This window comes from Leucoraja erinacea, chromosome 10, assembly GCF_028641065.1.
Source record: "Leucoraja erinacea ecotype New England chromosome 10, Leri_hhj_1, whole genome shotgun sequence".
In the NCBI taxonomy this organism is placed as follows: Eukaryota; Metazoa; Chordata; class Chondrichthyes; order Rajiformes; family Rajidae; genus Leucoraja; species Leucoraja erinaceus.
Genome location: NC_073386.1, coordinates 34,691,448 through 34,709,160, shown reverse-complemented (window position 1 = coordinate 34,709,160; position 17,713 = coordinate 34,691,448). Strand labels below are relative to the sequence as shown.

At 41.0% G+C, this 17,713-nt stretch overlaps 1 protein-coding gene across 11 annotated transcripts in view; it reads left to right on the top strand.

Annotated features, from left to right (window-relative positions):
* Positions 1–17,713, top strand: part of LOC129701023 (mesoderm induction early response protein 1-like) — a 52,582-nt gene that overhangs the window by 17,114 nt on the left and 17,755 nt on the right. For 8 of the 11 annotated variants that reach the window (XM_055641936.1, XM_055641943.1, XM_055641942.1 and 5 more), the window contains 6 exons: positions 480–612; positions 3,441–3,476; positions 3,618–3,679; positions 7,400–7,472; positions 10,809–10,960; positions 16,674–16,755. In XM_055641936.1, the coding sequence (XP_055497911.1) occupies positions 480–612; positions 3,441–3,476; positions 3,618–3,679; positions 7,400–7,472; positions 10,809–10,960; positions 16,674–16,755 (538 nt within the window). The remainder of the gene's footprint in view (positions 1–479; positions 613–3,440; positions 3,477–3,617; positions 3,680–7,399; positions 7,473–10,808; positions 10,961–16,673; positions 16,756–17,713) is intronic. The other 3 variants (XM_055641933.1, XM_055641937.1, XM_055641935.1) reach the window with 3 other exon arrangements.

Here is a 17,713-nt window from a genome sequence, read left to right as displayed (position 1 = left end):
TCTGCCAGAGATGCTGCTTGACCCGCTGAATTACTCCAGCACTTAGTGTCTATTTTTAGCATGGATAGAAGATTTGCTGAATGAGCGAAAGCAAGGGGCGGAAATAAAGAGGGCTTTTTCTGGTTGGCTGCAAGTGACTAGTGGTGTTAAGGGATCGTTGCTGGAACCGCTACTTTTCACGTTGTATATCAATGAATTGGATGAGGGAACTGAAGGCTTTGGGGTCAGGTTTGCGGATTGTATGAAGATGGGTGTAGGGGCAGATTGTACTACGTTCTGCAGTTCCATGAGGCGTTTTCATTTGTATGCTGCATAAGTAATCTTTCCCCTTTTCTAACATTTGCATATAGTTACGCAGTCCTTTAGAGTAGCCTTCATATTTTGACTCAAAAAATCATACTTTTGTTCTTGATCTTTTTCTACTAAATGTTGTGAATTCATTGAGCTTTGTTTTACATATTTTTTAATGAATTTCATAGCAAGAAGTACCAAAGAATTCGTGTGGACACGAAGATGAAACTCAGTCTTCAAATGATGACCTTGTACCATTGATAACCTCACACGATGTGCAGGAGATGATCCGCCCACGCAGATGTAAATACTTAGACATAGGTATAATTTATTTTGTGCATGTAAATAATGAAGCTATGGTTACCATTCATCGCCATTATTATAGATCTCAATGGCTTCAATCTCTGTTATTGTCTAAAAATGAGCTGTCGCAACTGAGGAGCGTAAAGGTCACAATGCAAATAATCAAGGATGCGAGGCAAAGGCAGCTTCATGAAGTGAGGTTCTAAATCAGATGGACACAATGCTGTCCACAGTAGGACAGGAAGCATTTCTGGAGAGAAGGAATGGGCGGTGTTTCGGGTCGAGACCCTTCTTCAGACTGAACCTACCATTACTAGGTTGTTTAAATTTAGAAAATGTGTATAAAATATAAGACCAAAATAACACTAATTTTCTCTTGCTCCATTAATTTTCACAGTCTAACCTCAGAAGCAGTAAAAACTAAATTGAAATTCAGTTTCAGCATTTTAGAATATTTTAAACCAGTTTATATCAAAATGATGATTGTTACACAGTTAGAGCTGTACTGCATGTACCAGGCCCTTTGGCCTATTTCGTCCATGTCAACCAAGTTGCCTGTAATTGCCCCATATCCCTTTAAGCCCTTTCTATATATCTGTCCAAATGTTTCTTGAAAGTTAAATTTATCCACTGCTTTTTCTTCCTTTGAGTGAAAAAGTTGCCCCTGAAATTGCTTCCTTTTGGTGTCGTCTGCAAATTTACTAACAATGCTAGCTACATTGTCATTCCAAATCATTAATGTAGATAATAAACAACTTGTGGACCCAGCACACACTGGTCACGGGACTCCAATCAGAAAATCAACCCTCCGCAGCTACTCTTTGACTCCTTACTGCAATACAGTTTTGAATCCAATTAGTTTGTTCATCTGGGATTCCATGTGATCTAACTTACAAAACTAGCTTACCATGCTGTACCTTGTTAAAGATCTTGCTAGTGTCTATATGACAAGGGCCAGTCCTCTGATCTTCACTGACTTTTTCAACAAAAAAAACGGATTCATGAGACACAATTTCCCACGCACAGCCATGCTGGCCATCCCTAATCATACATGCCATTCCGTATGCTGTTAGATCTTGTCCATCAGTATCCCCATCAGTAATTACCTCCATTAATTTCAGACTAGGTCTGTAGTTACCTCGGTTGTCGTTGCAGCTTTATTAAAATAAAGGTACACCAATAACCACCTTCCAGTCTTCGGGACATCACCTGTGAATCATGATGCAAATTGCACAGTGGCGCAGCAGTAGAATTGCTGCCTTACAGCACCAGGAACCCGGGTTCAATCCTGACTAAGGGTGCTTCCTATATGGAATTTGCACGTTCTCCCTGTGACCACGTGGGTTTCCTCTGGGTGATCCGGTTTCCTCCTACATCCCAAAGGCATGCAGGTTTGTAGATTAATTGGCTTCTGTAAATTGTCCCTAGTGTGTAGGATAGAACAAGTGCAGTGCGTACTCTGTGCACTGAAGGACCTTTTTTCATGCTGAATATCTAAAATCTAAATATCTCTGCAAGGGCCTCTGTAATTTTTTTTCTCTAGTTTCCCACAAGTTCCGAAGGTCAGGTCCTGGGGATTTATCCACTTTAATGTGTTCTAAAATTATCAATAATTCCTCTTTAGAGAAAAGACACAAAGTGCTGGAGTAACTCAGCAATTCGAGCAGTATCTAGTTCAAACCTGGATAGGTTGTGTTTCAGGTTGGAACCCTTTTCAGACTGATTGTAGTTCACATCCCTTCCCACCCAACCACCCCCTCTCCAGGTACTTTGCCTTGCGACCATAGGGGGGTGTAACACCTTTCCTTGTACCTCCTCTCTCACATCCATCCAGGGACTTTCCAGCAGTCTTTCCAGGTGAGACAGCGTTTTATGTGCACCTCCTCTAACTTCACCTACTCCATGTGCTGTTCCCTATATGCCCTCCTTTACATTGGCGAGACCAAGCATAAACTAGCTGATTATTTGATCAAACACTTGCACTCTCGGTCCACCAAAGCCTGGCTGATTTCCTGTTTGATAACCATTTTAAATCTTCCCATCACCATACTGACCTTTCTGTCCTGATATGATCAGTGAATTCTCCAGTTTTAGGTAATTAACCACAAACACCCTCCTCCCCTTTTTCCCCTCACTCTTCCCTGTGCCCCCCATTTCTCCCCTTACCCCTGGATTCCTTCCTCTGGTTGCACTATTCGCAACTCTTCTATCCTTGTATTCTGGTCTCTCGCACCTTTTGTCTTTTCATCTCCAGCCTTTGTCATGGCTTTGTCCTGCCCCTAATGTTTCCAGATCTCTCCTCCACCCCACAATCAGTGTGAAGAAGGGTCCTGACTCAAAGCATTCTCCAGCGAAGTTGCTGACTTTTTATTTTTAGCATTTTGTGTCCTTTTTTGTAAATTAGCATCTGCGCCTTGTGCCTTGTCTTTGGAGGTTTGATGAACTAATTGGAACTGTTATAATATGTATGGAATGGGGTGTATCAATGAAAGCACTGTGCTTTACCCAGAGGAGGGGAGGCAAGAATCGGAGAGCATCGATTTAAGATGAAAGTGGAAAGGTTAGAAACCTGGGGGGGGGGGGGGGGGGGGGCACTATTTTTACACTGTTGGAATGGTATATGGAATGAGCTGCCAGAGGAGATAGTTGAAGCAGGTACTATACAACATTTAAAAGCTATTCGGATATGTACATGGATATGGGCCAAATGTGAGCAAGTGGGACTAGCGTAGGTGGGGCATCGTGGTTGGTATGGGCAAGTTGGGCAGCAAGACCTGTTTCTATAATCTGTGCATTGCTGATCTATAAGAATTCAAAATTGCAAAATCATGAATGTATATTTTCAGATTTTATGACCAAGAGACCTACAAAAGAGCAAAAGGGTAATTTTTATTTATAATAACATTGATATTTTGAAAAAAGCTTATGTACAAATTGAATTAGTTTCAAAGTTCTTATTTTAAACAAGCAAAGCTCTTTCCATAATATTACGAAGAATAATACTGGCATGTCAATATCCTTAGGCAATGAAGAAGAGGAATCTGAAGAAGATGAAGACTATGTGCCCTCAGAAGATTGGAAAAAGGTAATATTATCCATAATAACAATGATTTACAAATGTTGTTAACTGAAGCCTCATTTCACAAGTCCCCCAAAACTTTATTTTTTGACTTTGTGCATGTATGGCTGATTTCCATTTTAGCCTCCACTAAGCTGTTCTGAACAGGCTGGCTAATAATTAAAAAGATGAGTCAACAATAGGTAAAATAGTAGCATCATCACCTCAACTCTTGAGTTTAAGAAACAAAGAGAGAAGAATGGAGTTCGTGTACCGATAATGTGACAAGTACATTTCTTGGTGCTATATGTTTTTAAATACCGTATTTCCCAGGGTGGGGGGGAATTCCTTTTACAGCGTTTGGGGAGTCTGGCCTGGGGTAAAGTTGCGGGGAGGGCAGGAGCGTTGTGAAGGAGGGAATCGGGATCATGCCAGTAACCCACATACGATGCTCCTTGCACGGAGCCACCGCATGGAGGCCGGGGTGGGGGGAGAAATAGCTCGGGTGGCTGAGAGCGGCCGCTGGGCCGGACAGCGGAACCAGCCACCACCTCTGCGCCTTCTGCTGGCTGCCGCTCACCTTTGGCAGCTCTCCGTCTAAAAACCTCTCTCCTGCCGCTTGCTGGCCTCACTCATGTCAGCCGCTTCCAGCAAATCTTTAAATTCCAACAACGAGATTGAGGTTACTCGGCTGTGGGAATTTAAGGATTTGCGGGAAGCGGCTGACATGAGCGAAGTCGGCGAGCGGCAGGCGAGAGGTATTCGGACGGAGAGCACTGCCAGAGGTGAGCAGGCCGGCAGAAGGCGCAAAACTGGCAGCCAGTTCTGCTGTCGGGTCCTGGCGGCTGCTCGCAGCTACCCTAGCTGCTTCCCTCCCTGGCCACAATGCGGTGGCTCCGCGTCCGGAGCTCCGCAGCAGCGGTGAGTGAGTAAGTTACTGGCATGATCCATGACCACCTCCTTCTCAACACTCCTGCCCTCCCCTCAACTTTACCCCTGGCACAGACTCTCCACACGCTGTGAAAGGAACTCTCCCCCCAATTGGTCCCTTGAACAAGTGTTGTCATTCAATAAGATGACAACTGATTCATCTTGTCCCGGTGTGCTCCCGTTTTTCCCACCATCTCTCTACCTGCTGTCACCCTTCACCCCGCACCCATTCAGTAATTCAGAATAAAGGAGACTTGGAAGCCTTGGGCAAATTGAATTGTTACTGTCTTTATTTTTAATTTTTATGGGGAGAACATTCTGCGCATGCGCGGTTTAAGTTATTTTTTTTATAGCCGACTGACTGCCTACCCTGAGTAATTACTCACGACACGTGCCTGCCACAGATGCTGCCTGACCCGCTGAATTTCTCCATTCCAAATGAACAGTTTGGTTTTGGAGAGGGAAGGCGGTGCTCTCACTGACAGTTTATGCTTATTACGAAGTTGGGACGGGGTTTCAGAAGCAGATTAAAAACTGGAGCTACCGTCATGAATTTATCATCAGTATTTGATGCTATCTGGCATGAAAGCCACCCACCGAATGATTTGGTATGCCAAGACTCTCAGGGCATTCAGCGGCAAATAAATTTAACTTGAGATCATCTACTCAACAACTATCTGTCATGTGAGCAAGCCTCCCACTGATTCCCAGAGGTGTTATTTATGTTGCCATTGCTAGAGGAAGCAAGTTAAAAAATATTTGAGCAACTGACACCCATAAATGTGCTGCAGTCAAAAGGAACCGTGGATTTAATCAACATCCAATTCACAAAGCCCCCTCATAGCAAAGCCCCCTCATAAATAAAGCCCCCTCATAAGACATGCTCTTATTTGCTGATTTACAGAAAATGACATACAGCGCTGGAATAACTCAGTGGGTCAAGCAGCATGCCTGAGCTGCTGAGTTACTCCAGCAGTTTGTCTTTGTTCCCCATCGGTACACTGTTCTGGACCTGGCATCCCATCTGAAGAAAATGATGCTGGGGGAAAAAATCAAGTTTTCCAAAAACATTTTGCCCATGAGCATCATCCTGGTATCTCATGGTATGCCTCATCTAATTAAAACACTCAAAATTTGGAACCTTCAAGACCTCTCAAACTGTGTGACTATTATAACTGGGCTGCATTACCCTGCCTGCTATTCACTGTAATTCTGATGACCTCTCAGTTAAAAAATGTGTCATGGATTTAATCAACATCCAATTCACTATAACTTAGCAAAGCCACCTCACAAATAATGCCCTCTTAGAAAACATGTTCTTATCTGCTAAGCAGCAGTCAGTACCGTGCGGGTGGCGCCCCCTATCCAGATTAAAGAAAAAGCAGCATGCATCCAGTGCATGAAACGGGTATTTCATCAATGGAACATACAGATACATTTAGCTTTGACTTCAATCACGGATCAAGTTCAAATAGGACAGAATCTGTACAGGCCAGGAATGATGAGACCACTTGGTTTACAAATGGAAGTGTTAAATAACCTGAAGTGAGGTCATAGTATATGTCCAAAATATGGAACACGTCACCTCAGTCTGACAAAGAATTCTGTTGCTGTCTGGCACCTCATTTCTCCACCTGGCTGTTGCCTGCATTGACGTACTTGCATGGCGGTAGCTCCAGTTTCTCCACCTAGCTGTTGCCTGCATTGACGTACTAGACATTCAACTGTCACTCATTTCACATTGTTTGAAAGCAGTAAAATACCTTAAAGCATTGTTTTGGTTACCTTGTTAATGTGTCCAACTGGGAACTTGAAAACTAACTACTGTTCATTTTTACCTCTAGTCAGGAATTTTTATTGGTTGGAATGATATTCTCCCTCTTCTCAAATATATATTGGGCTAGGTTATGTTCATTATAACTACTGGCTACATCCTATTTGAGTCAGCTCATTTACTACTTAAATACCTGAGCATTGCAGTGCAGAAGTCAGAGATAAACCGGAGGTTATTTGCTAGGGCATATGATCTACACCATTTCAGGTCCCTTAGCGTTACACAAGGAATGTCTAGTTTCAGTAGCAAGCCCATATTTATTTGAAGGTGCTTGTCATTTTTCTTAAATAAGGTGATAAGTTTATTTTTTTGTATTTTATGTTTTAATTTTTTAGAAATGTTTTTCACAATTTCAAATAGTTTAAATGTTTTTCGACTTTTTGAGACAGTTAAAAATAGTTCTGACATTTTTGAGAACAGTGACTAGTCGAGAGGCAATCAGTGTGCTTTGAGTGCAAGGCCTCAGGATCCATTGCCTGAGGTCACCACTCAAAGCCCACTCTGCTTTCTGGGATGCCTGTTGCATCAAAACATGAATGCTGTTTGCCACAACAGAGCTGCAAAAGGTAAGTGACGCTGCAGAAATAGCATAGGAGTTGGGGAGGTAAGCCTGGGTTGTGAAGTGGTTCAAGCATTACCTGGCTCAATATTTTCAGTAGTGGGAGAACAAAATTGTGTGTTATCACTCTCTTTAAATAATATATGAAACCTATAATGCTTTTTATAAGTTTATATAAACTTTCTATGAAAAAAACAATTCACGGCATGTGCTTTTATATTCTGGTGTAGTGCTTGTGCTCTTAATTTCTGATACATGTGTCCTCGGCAATAAAATCAAAGTAAAGTTGCCAGATGTCTCTAGCAGCAGAAAAATATGTTTTTCCAATTACCACTGTATGAAGAATGTATAAAATGAACAGGCTATTGAGTGTAACTGCAGTTATGAAATATGGGTAATAAATATGATTTATGTTTCTTTATAGGAAATTATGGTGGGCTCCCAATATCAGGCTGAAGTTCCCATTGGCTTTTACAAGTATAAAGAGAATGAAAAGGGTAAGCTTTTCTCCAGAATGTGCTTCTTGAAAAATGCCATATTTGTGTGAGAAACAGCGAGTATTGTGAACTGTGTAATACTGTGACGTTTTATGTTGCACCTTTCCAACTATTCGTTACTTTGTATCTACAACGTTCCTCTTGTTTGAAGCGCTCTGTCATTTGAATTTAAACTGATGTACAGATCTATAATCTATGCAGACAGCTTTTAAATTTATCAATTACATTGAAATTTAAAAAAAATAGAGGAGTCATGTGCCTCCTCAAACTTGCTCCAGTTGTCAATAAGATTCTCTCTACATGCCAAGTCAACTTTTCTATCAGATTTCCTTTCTTGCTTGATCCTCTTATTATTTTTCTGATTTCTTAATGGCCAGCTTTAATGCAGATGTTATGCCTCCCTCTTGACATTCCACTCAGAGGAAGCAGTCTCTCTGTATCTACCCAAACAAGCACTTTCAGAATCTTGTATTTAAATGAGATCATCTATCAATTTTCCAAATTTCAAGTCTAACAAGGACAGGACATACCCAGTGAATGGTAGGACTCTGGGAGTATTATAGAGCAGAGAGCTATAAGAATGCAGGTACATGTTCCTTGAAAATGTCATCACATGTAAAAAGGGTAGTCAAGGCTTTCATTGGACTTCATCAGTTCGAGTATTGGGTATAGAAATTGGGAGGTTGTATTACAGTTGCATAAGGCATTGGTAAGGCCACATTTAGAGGATTGTGTTCAGTTATTGGCACCATGTTATAAGGAAGATGTTGTCAAGCTGGAATGGGTGCAGAGAAGATTTACAAAGATGTTGCCAGGACTCGAGGGCCTGGCTTATACGGAGTGGTTGAGCAGACCAGGACTTTATTCCTTGGAGCACATGAGGATGAGGCGTGATCTTATAGAGGTGTACAAAATAATAAAAGGAATTGATTGGGTAAATGCCCACTTTTGTCCACAGTAGGGGAATCGAGAACCGGAGGACATGGGTTTAAGGTAAGGGGGGGGGGGGGCGATTTTATATAAACCTGAGGGGCGACATTTTTACACTAAGTTGGTGGGTATATGGAACGAGCGGCTGGAGGAGGTAGTTGAGGCAGGTACCATCACAACGTTTAAGATCTATCGTAACATTCAAGGGACATATGGACAGGTAAATGGATAGGATCTGTGTGGAAGGTTATGGGCCAATTGAGGGCAGGTGGGCCTAGTGCAGACGGTTGGGTCGAAGGGCCCATTTCTACACTATGACAATAATTTATGCCAGTGTTGCACACTCATTCTGGTGGAAATCCCTCATCACACGAATCTTAACTGGTGAATCTGAATCCTACTTACAAGGCAAATGTAGCTTTTCTTGGATTATGGAAATATAAACTAGTGTGGTCTCACCAAAGCCCTGTTTTCTTGCACACCAACTCTAAATGCATGCAGGCCATACTGTTTATTTTTTAGTTGCTGTACATCTGTGTAGACCGCCTGCATTTCACGAATCAACAAGCTAAGTTAAGTACACTATCTTACTCATTGCTTACCATTTTAAAAATATGCTTTTCTGTTCTTCCTAATTAAATGATTAGTACCTCATTTTCACATATCATTACTCATCTGCCTGTTCATATGCACTTGATATATCATTGCTGACACCATGTGTCATTCTCACAGCTCACTTTCCCACCAGTACAGTTTCCTTTTATCTCTTCTGTCCTCAAACAGATTTTAAAAGGCCAAAGATATCTGAGCATATCGTGACTCCAAGACTAAATTCTCCCAACAGAGGAAATACCTCCTTCATATCTACTCTGTTAAGACTCTTCAGGATTGGAGTTTCTGCGTCCATCTTTGTGCTTTAAAATTCCAGCTGATACAAGCCTAGCCTGTCCAGTCTTCCCTCATACGACTAATTTTCTATTCCTGCTATTATTCTAGTAAACCTTCTCTAAACTGTTTCTAACACATTAACATTATTTTTTAAACTAAGCAGGTGTGTTAACATGCTCTTCTTGGCACATGACTTCACAATAACTGCTGGCACGATAGCTATTCGCAAATCATACACTACGATGCTCACGTTATTTGCTGCTCTTTCATCATTTTGGTAATAGGTTTTTCTTTTCCTTTTCCTGCCTTAAACTCTACCAACCCTATATCAGCAGTAGTGTTAATGTTAATTTCTTAAATACTTTGAGCATGGATTCAAAATGAGAGCATGCTCTGTATGTATTGTGATGTGTATACGTATGTGTTGTGCTTTGTGTTTTATAACCAATTTAAAACCGTCTGAAATTTAGTACTACTGTAGGTTTCATTTTATCAAACAAAGTTCAAGAATTAGGGGCAACATTTTTTTTTTAAATCCTAATCAGATTAAGTTACAGAAACATGCTGTTTTATATTAGTTATTTAGCACTCCCTCCAACTTTATTAAGTTAATTCCAACCTATCAGAAAAATTAGCTTTCTCCAGAAAACACTGCCATTGGCATGCAAATTGTTCTGAGAATTGGTCTGAATTGTTTTGGAGAAAATACCTATCTTTTGCCAGAAACGTCCTGATTTTGCCAGGATGTATGCAGGGAAACATGTGAAAGACACAACATCACAATTTAGAATGGATAGGGTTCTAGGTGGTAACCCAAAGGGAGATTCTCCAAGTCAATGTTATGGAATGTTTTGCAATCCTTTTTTTTTTATCATTGACTGCTGAGAGGATAGGACTCTTTTTTGGCTGTAACCCTCCTTCAAGAGAGAAAACAAATGTGTTCAACCATCTTCACAACTGTCTACATAGAAATATCCAATGCCTAGCTGTCTATCTTTGAAAATGTGGTATAACAGTATGAACAAATGTTTACTTTTTCTGAGTGGTGATCCAATGCTATTACTGAAGAATACTGCTATTCCGTTTAGATCACCTCCTACAATAGGCCAAGGTAATTGGCAGTTGGAGCTAAGTTTATGGTGCATGTTTAAAAGCAAAAGTATCCGTGGTTTGGATATTCCACCAATAGTGGGATTGGGTAATCCACTGACATAACTATGAAAGAGCCTGACATCCTTTGTCAGGACTTGTAAGTAATAAGTGGTTGATTAGATTAGTTGTCAAAGTTCTTACATCACCTGAATATTTCTATGCTAGCATAAGATGTCTGAGGAAAATTTATTTGTTATTTTCTTTTTAATTTGTTAATGGTTTCTTTGGTTAATCTTAAAGATTGAGCCATAACGGTTATTTATGAGTCAACTATAGAATCGAGAACCACAGAGATGCATAGTGATCGCAAGTGTATGGCATGGGTAAAACTGTGCACTAATGGATCTTATAAAAATCTATGTCTAGTATATGAGAATGAAGACCAGTTGTTGTGGAATCCTGATTTTCTGCCTGAGAATAAAGTGGTGGAATTTCTTTGTGATGCTAGTAAGCGTACGGGTGAGGAGAAAGGATTGGATGCAATACCAGAAGGCTCACACATAAAAGACAATGAACAGGTTGGTTGTATATGTTGAATTTTACATATCAAACAAGGCCTTAGATAAAATCATTATCTCAAATTAGTATCTCAGTTTAACATCATTATACATTTTGACTAATTATTGTAATTTGAATTTTTAATTGAAGGCAACGTTTTTTGTATTGTCCTCTCTGTTAAACATGCATTCTGTAAGATATAAGATAGTAAGAAAATTCAGTTAACAAAAGATTGAAGCAACTCATTCAGATTAGCCATTTCATTTAGAACTTAAATCTCTGGATGAGTGACGGCACTCCATTTCAAAATGCTTTGCAAACTTCCATGACAGATGAATGTGCGGCTGAGGAATTGGTGCAGGGAACAGGAATTCAGATTTTTGGATCTCTTCTGGGGCAGTGGTGACCTGTGCAAGAGGGATGGGTTGCACTTCAACAGGAGGGGCACTGACATCCTTGCAGGGAGGTTTGCTGGTACTACTCAGGAGGGTTTAAAGTAGTGCTGGGGGGTAGGAACCAGAGCATCAGATCAGCAAATGGAAGGGCTGCTGAGAAAGTGGAGGTCTCAATTATATCTTAAATAAGCAAGTCTCAAATCAAAGACAGGCAGGGAGAGGTTCATGAATACGGGGATAATGAAGGGCTGAACTATGTTTGCTTCAATTAATATTGTGACGAAAGGTGATGGAGCATGGCTCAATGCTTAGAATTATGATATTGTGGTCATTACAGAAATTTAGTTGTGCGAGGAACACTATTTGGGCTGAGGAAGGATGTACTGGCCCTGGAGAGGATCCAGAGGAGGTTTACACGAAGTATCCCAGGAATGAGTGGGTTATCTTCTGATGAGCGTTTGACGGCACTGGGCCTGTACTCGCTGGAGTTTAGAAGAATGAGGGGGGACTTCATTGAAACGTACCAAATAGTGAAAGGCTTGGATAGAGTGCATATGGAGAGAATGTTTCCATTAGTGGGAGAATCTAAGACTAGAGGTCATAAGCTCAGAATCAAAGGACGTTCCTTTAGGAAGAAGCAATTTCTTTAGTCAGTGGGTGGTGAATTTGTTGCCACTGAAGGCTCTGGAGGCCAAGTCAATGGATATTTTCAAAGCAGAAATAAATAGATTCTTGATTAGTACGAGTGTCAGGGATTATGGAGAGGAGAACGGGGTTAGGAGAGAATGATAGATCAGCCTTAATTGAATGGCAGAGTAGACTTGATGGGCCGAATGGCCTAATGCTACTCTTATCACTTATAACCTTATGACTGGCAGCTCAACCTGCTTAGGTTTCGATGTTTCAGATGAGATAAATAGTTGGTTAAAAAAAGGTGGAGTAGTTGCTTTGTTAATCAGGATGTCACGATGATACTCGGAGAACATATTGGAGGGTGTGTCTACTGAAGCATTATGGGTTGAGCTGAAAATAATCTATTCTAATGAGATTATATAGGCCTCCCAAAAGCAAGTGGGAAATGGAGGATCATTTACGTAGACAAATTACAGAAGTATGTAAGCATTGCAGGGTTGTTGTGGATGACTAACTTCACCAATATTGACTGGGACTTACTCGGGGCAAGAGGGTTAGATGGAGCAGAATTTGGTAGGTGCACCCAAGAAGGTTTCCTTAAACAGTATGTGGATAGTTGACTCGAGGGTGGACTATACTTGACTTTGTATTGGGAAATGAACCTGGTTATTGTGACTGGTGGTGCAGTGGAAGTGGAATTTGGAGATAGTGATCACAACCCCACAGGTTTTAACCAAAAATAGAAAATGCTCGAGTAACTCAGCGGGACAGGCAACATCTCTGGAGAGAAGGAATGGTTGACGTTTTGGGTTGAAACATCTGCAGATTGAGTCGGGAGAGGGATAAAGAGAGATAGGGAAGGATACAAAGAGCATGTAAGGCATGAAAAGGACAGATCAAATCAGACAATGATCGAGGAAATGTACAATGGTTCATTGTTGGCTCTGGGGAACGTGACAACGAGGCAGACAAACAGTAAAATTAATCTGGGGATAGTGAGAATAGTAGGACAACTCTGGTGTTGGAGGGAGAGGGGGAAAGCCAAGGTTACATGAAGTTTGAGAAATTCAACATTCATACTGCTGGGTTGTAAACTGCAAGCAAAATGAGGTGCTATTCCTCCAATTTGCATTTGACCTCACTGTGACAGTGACGAGGCCCAGTACAGAAAGGTCAATATGGGAGGGGAGTTGGTATTTAGCAACTGGGAAATTGCGTAAGACCAGGCAGACTGAGATAAGGAGGTCATTGAAATGATCGCCCAGTCTGGTTTTAATATTTTGAATAGGGATAGGTCTGGATGTTGAGGGAAGGCAGATTACAATGTCATACGGCAGTAGCTAAGGAGAGTAAATCAGGAGCGGTTGTCATTGGGTAGTCCACAGATGTCACGTGGGACTCATTTAAAAGCCATCTGATCAAAGTGCAGGATCCGCATATTCCGGTAAGAAGTACTGATGTGGATGACCAAGGAGGTTGTAAACTTGTTCAGGAAAGAAAAGTATGTGTATGTCAGGTTTCAGAAGGTAGGCTCAGATGGCCTCAGAGCAATATTAAGCAAGAAGGAAAGAACTCGAGCGGGCAATCAGAAGGGGCCCTGAAATGCCATTGACGAGTCAGATTTAAGTAAAATCTCAAGAGTCTTTATACAGATGTTAATAAATAAAGGGTGACCAGAGGGAAGGTAGGACTGCTCACTAAAATGAGGAATCTATGCTTGGAGTTGGAGGATGTAGGTGAGGTACTAAACATGTTCTGTGCATCTGTGTTCAAAGAGGAGAAGGACTTTGGCAGCGAGATCAGTGTAGTGAATACATATATGCTAAGGCAGCTTGAGATCGAGAAGGTGGTGGTGGTGGTGCTGGGGCTCTTGAAGACATTAAGGTGGATGTTCTCAGACATCTCGTGATGGGATTTATCCGGTTATTGAGGAAGGCAAGAGAGGATATTGGGGGTAGACACAAAAAGCTGGAGTAACTCAGTGGGACAGGCGGCATCTCTGGAGAGAAGGAATGGGTGACGTGGCCTTGACCAGGATCTTTGTTGCTTCTCTAGCCACAGGTGAGGTCCCGGAGGACTGGAGAGTGGCCATGTTGTTCCTTTGTTTAAGAAAGGAAGTAGAGAGAATCTAGGAAGCTATAAGCTGTAGAGCCTCACATCAGTGGTAGGGGAACTATGAGAGAGAATTATTTGTGACAGTATTTACTCCCAATTGGAAGAGATTGGGCTAATTACGGATAGTCAGCACGGCTTTTTCCATGCAGGTTGTGTCTCACAAACCTTATTGAGTTTTTTTGAGGTGGTGACAAAGGAGATTGATTAAGGTCGGGGGGTGGATGTTGTGTATATTTTAGTAAGGATTTTGATAAGGTCCCTCATGGTAACTGATCCAGAAGATTGATATGTGTGGGGGTTCACAATGACTTGGTCGTATAGATTCTGAGGTGACTTATTCGTAAAAGACAGGGTCATTGTGGAAAGTAGATATTCTGGCTGGAGGTCTATATGTATTCTAACTGTAGATGAGTTGGTGAGTAAGTTTACTGATGACACTAAAGAGGAATTGGAGACTGTCAGAAAATACAATGGGATATAGATCAGCTGCAGAAATGGCAAATGGAGTTTAGCATGAGCAAGTATGAGGTGTTACACTTTGGGAGTTTGAATGTAAGGAATTTGATGTACAGAGGGATCTTGTTGTCCAAGTTCATAGCTCACCGAAGGTGGCAACATAATTCAATAGAGTGGATAAGAAGGAATATGATATGCTTGCCTTCATTGCTAGAGGCATTGAATATAAGAGTCAGGAGGTCATGATGCAGCTCTATAGGAATTTGGTTGGACTGCATTTGGAATATTGCGTGCAGTTCTGGGCGCCCTATTACAGGAAAGATGTGGAAGCTTTGCAAAGGGCGCAGAGGAGGTTTACCAAAATGCTGCATGAATTAGAGAGTTTAGGCTACTAAGAGAAGTTGGACAGACTTGGGTTCTTTTTTCTGGAACATCGGAGGTTGAGGGGTGACTTGCTAGAAGAATATAAATTTGAGAGGCATAGAAAGGGTAGACGGTCAGAACCTTTTTTCCAGGATGGAAATGTTCTACAGTTAAGGCATAACTGTAAGATGAGAGGGGAAAAGTTTAATAGAGGTGTGTGGCGTGAGTATTTTGCACTGTGGGGTGTGTGGTGGGGGGGCTGGAACACATTGCCTGGGGTGGAGCTGAAGGGTGATGCAGTAGTGACTTTTAGATAGGCACATGGAAGTGTAGGGAACAGAGGGATATGGATCATGTGCAGGCAGATTAAATCAGTTCAGCTATAAATCCCGTTCGGCACAGTCATTGTGGGCTGAAGGACCCAAAGGCCCTAAGGGTTGCTATGCTTTGTAGGTTCTGTAAGGCAATCTCTGAAGAGTTATTTTCAGTTCCCACCTATTCCTGCAGTAGCAGTTTCTGGATAGTCAAAATTTGATTAACTAGGACTTGCTCTTGTATCATTTTCTGGCCTTTGTCTAATTATCATGGCTTCAATTTTAAGTCTTTACACTCTGGCCTTTTCCACATGAAGCTGTGTAGGTATCCCTTGTATGAATTAAGTTCCAGTCTGTGCCAACCAGCATGAATAAAGCACAATACAACTTATTGCCCTAGTTTATGTTGCCCTGCCTTTATTGCCCTAGCTTTTTATTGCTCTGTGTGCCACTTTTCAGGGTTAAATTGTGAAATAAACACTGATTGAATGAGATGTAGACACAAGGAAGATACTGGCGTAACAAAAATGAAAAGACAAAGTGTGAGATAAGGATAGAAGAAGCGTGAAACGTGAAGCCAGAGGAAGAAATATAGATGTAATAGAATATGGGGAATGGAAGAAATGGTTGCACATCCAGGTGGAGGACAAGGAAAATAGGGGTAAATGGGAAGGGTGGTGTGTTGTTTACCAAATATTGGAGAATTCGGTGTTCATTCCATTGGGTTGTAAGCTATCCAAGCTGAATCTGAGTTGCTGCTCCCACAATTTGCATGTGGCCTCACTCGGGCAATTGGGGGATCCAAAAGGTCTTGGCGGACCAAGCGAAAGGGTTTAGTAAATCTAGTGAGTAAGAGATCCTGTCATAATGACGCTTAAATGAATGTGTGTGAAAAGTTTGGTAGCTTGTTCGAGGCAAATAGAATTATGCACAAGTTCATGCTGAAGGAGTAGCAAATGGCCTGATGAACCTGTTTTATGGAAATCCATGATTTAATTCAATGAATCTGCCTTCCCTCTGTCATACTTTGGTTAAATTAAAGTCTAATACTCAAATATAATGTTAACAATTGTTCAAGTATCCATTGTAGATAAGGGCTTGGTCCACACCTGACATTTCTTGCATGGGAAAAGCATTCGTCTCAAATTTAGTGTTTGTATCACGTTAAACTTGATTAGATTTGCTGAATGTTTCCTATAAAATTATGGTACCTATGTTGTAAACTAGTTAAGAATATATAGTGACGATATTACATAAATAATAAATTATTAGAAGTGCCATTACGTGTAGGTACCTATAATAATAAACATTAACTATGGGTGGTTAATTTTAAAATCATATACATGCATCAAATTTTGTCGGCCAAACGTAGTTTTAGATGAAAAAGCTTCTATAAACAACATAATTTAACTAATCTGGAAAAGTCTACAGATACGTGAATTATTTGTCTTTCTCAGGCATTGTATGAATTGGTTAAGTGCAATTTTGATACAGAGGAGGCACTGCGCAGATTGAGATTTAATGTGAAAGCAGCCAGAGGTAAGAGCATTTTAATTTTCCGATAAATGGTGGTTTATATTGCAAATGGTGAAAGGTGCACAACAATTTCCACAACTTTGAAATAATGGACCAAACGTTGCATGCAATTATTGTTGCTCAACATGGTGCATATGGACACGCTTTTCTTGGATTCTTCAGTGTTTGCTTGCTTTACAGAATTATCTGTCCAAAATAGTACTGGCAGCTGGATCTGGCAAGTGTTAATTTTGTCGGGTGGGCAAACCAGGGTAAGCGTCACCTCTGCTATAGCAGCTAGATAGATACTCTGCCAGCCATCCAAGCCGTGGCATTAGCTTAGTGAAATCTATAACATTTTTTTTAAAGCGTGGCCTGCTAGGGCAGCGTTGACCATCATCCCACATTTACACTGTTCCTGTATTAATCTATTTTATATTTCCCTCCACATTCTTATCAACACACCTCGGATTCAACTACTCCTTACAAGCTAGGGCAATTTACAGTGATCATTTGACTTGCTAATCTACATGCCTTTTAGGATGTGGGAGGAAACACAAGCAGCAACAAAAAACCCACTCGATCATAGGGAGCACATGCAAACTCCATATAGACAGCACCCAAAGTCAGGTGCTGGATCACCGTCAAACAATATTTAAGCAGATTTTTTTAAATTTATATTTCCTTATGCTTTCATGGATATTTCAAAGCAATTCCTCTTCTTTCCAAGATTGAACCTGCAATTCTCCTTTGTTTAATCTATCAAAGATTTGGCTGTCAGGTTCTTTCATTTTGTATTTCAGATTACTTGGTAATCAAATTTCCTGTCAGTTCAATGACGACTTCAAACCTACGGTTTTAATGCCTTTCTGAGCACCCATAATCGTTTTCTCACCTGCTTCAGAAAACAGAGAGATTAATATATCTAGTTCTTTACCACAAAGACTGATATCAATCAGCATTGCTTTCAGATACATTAGGT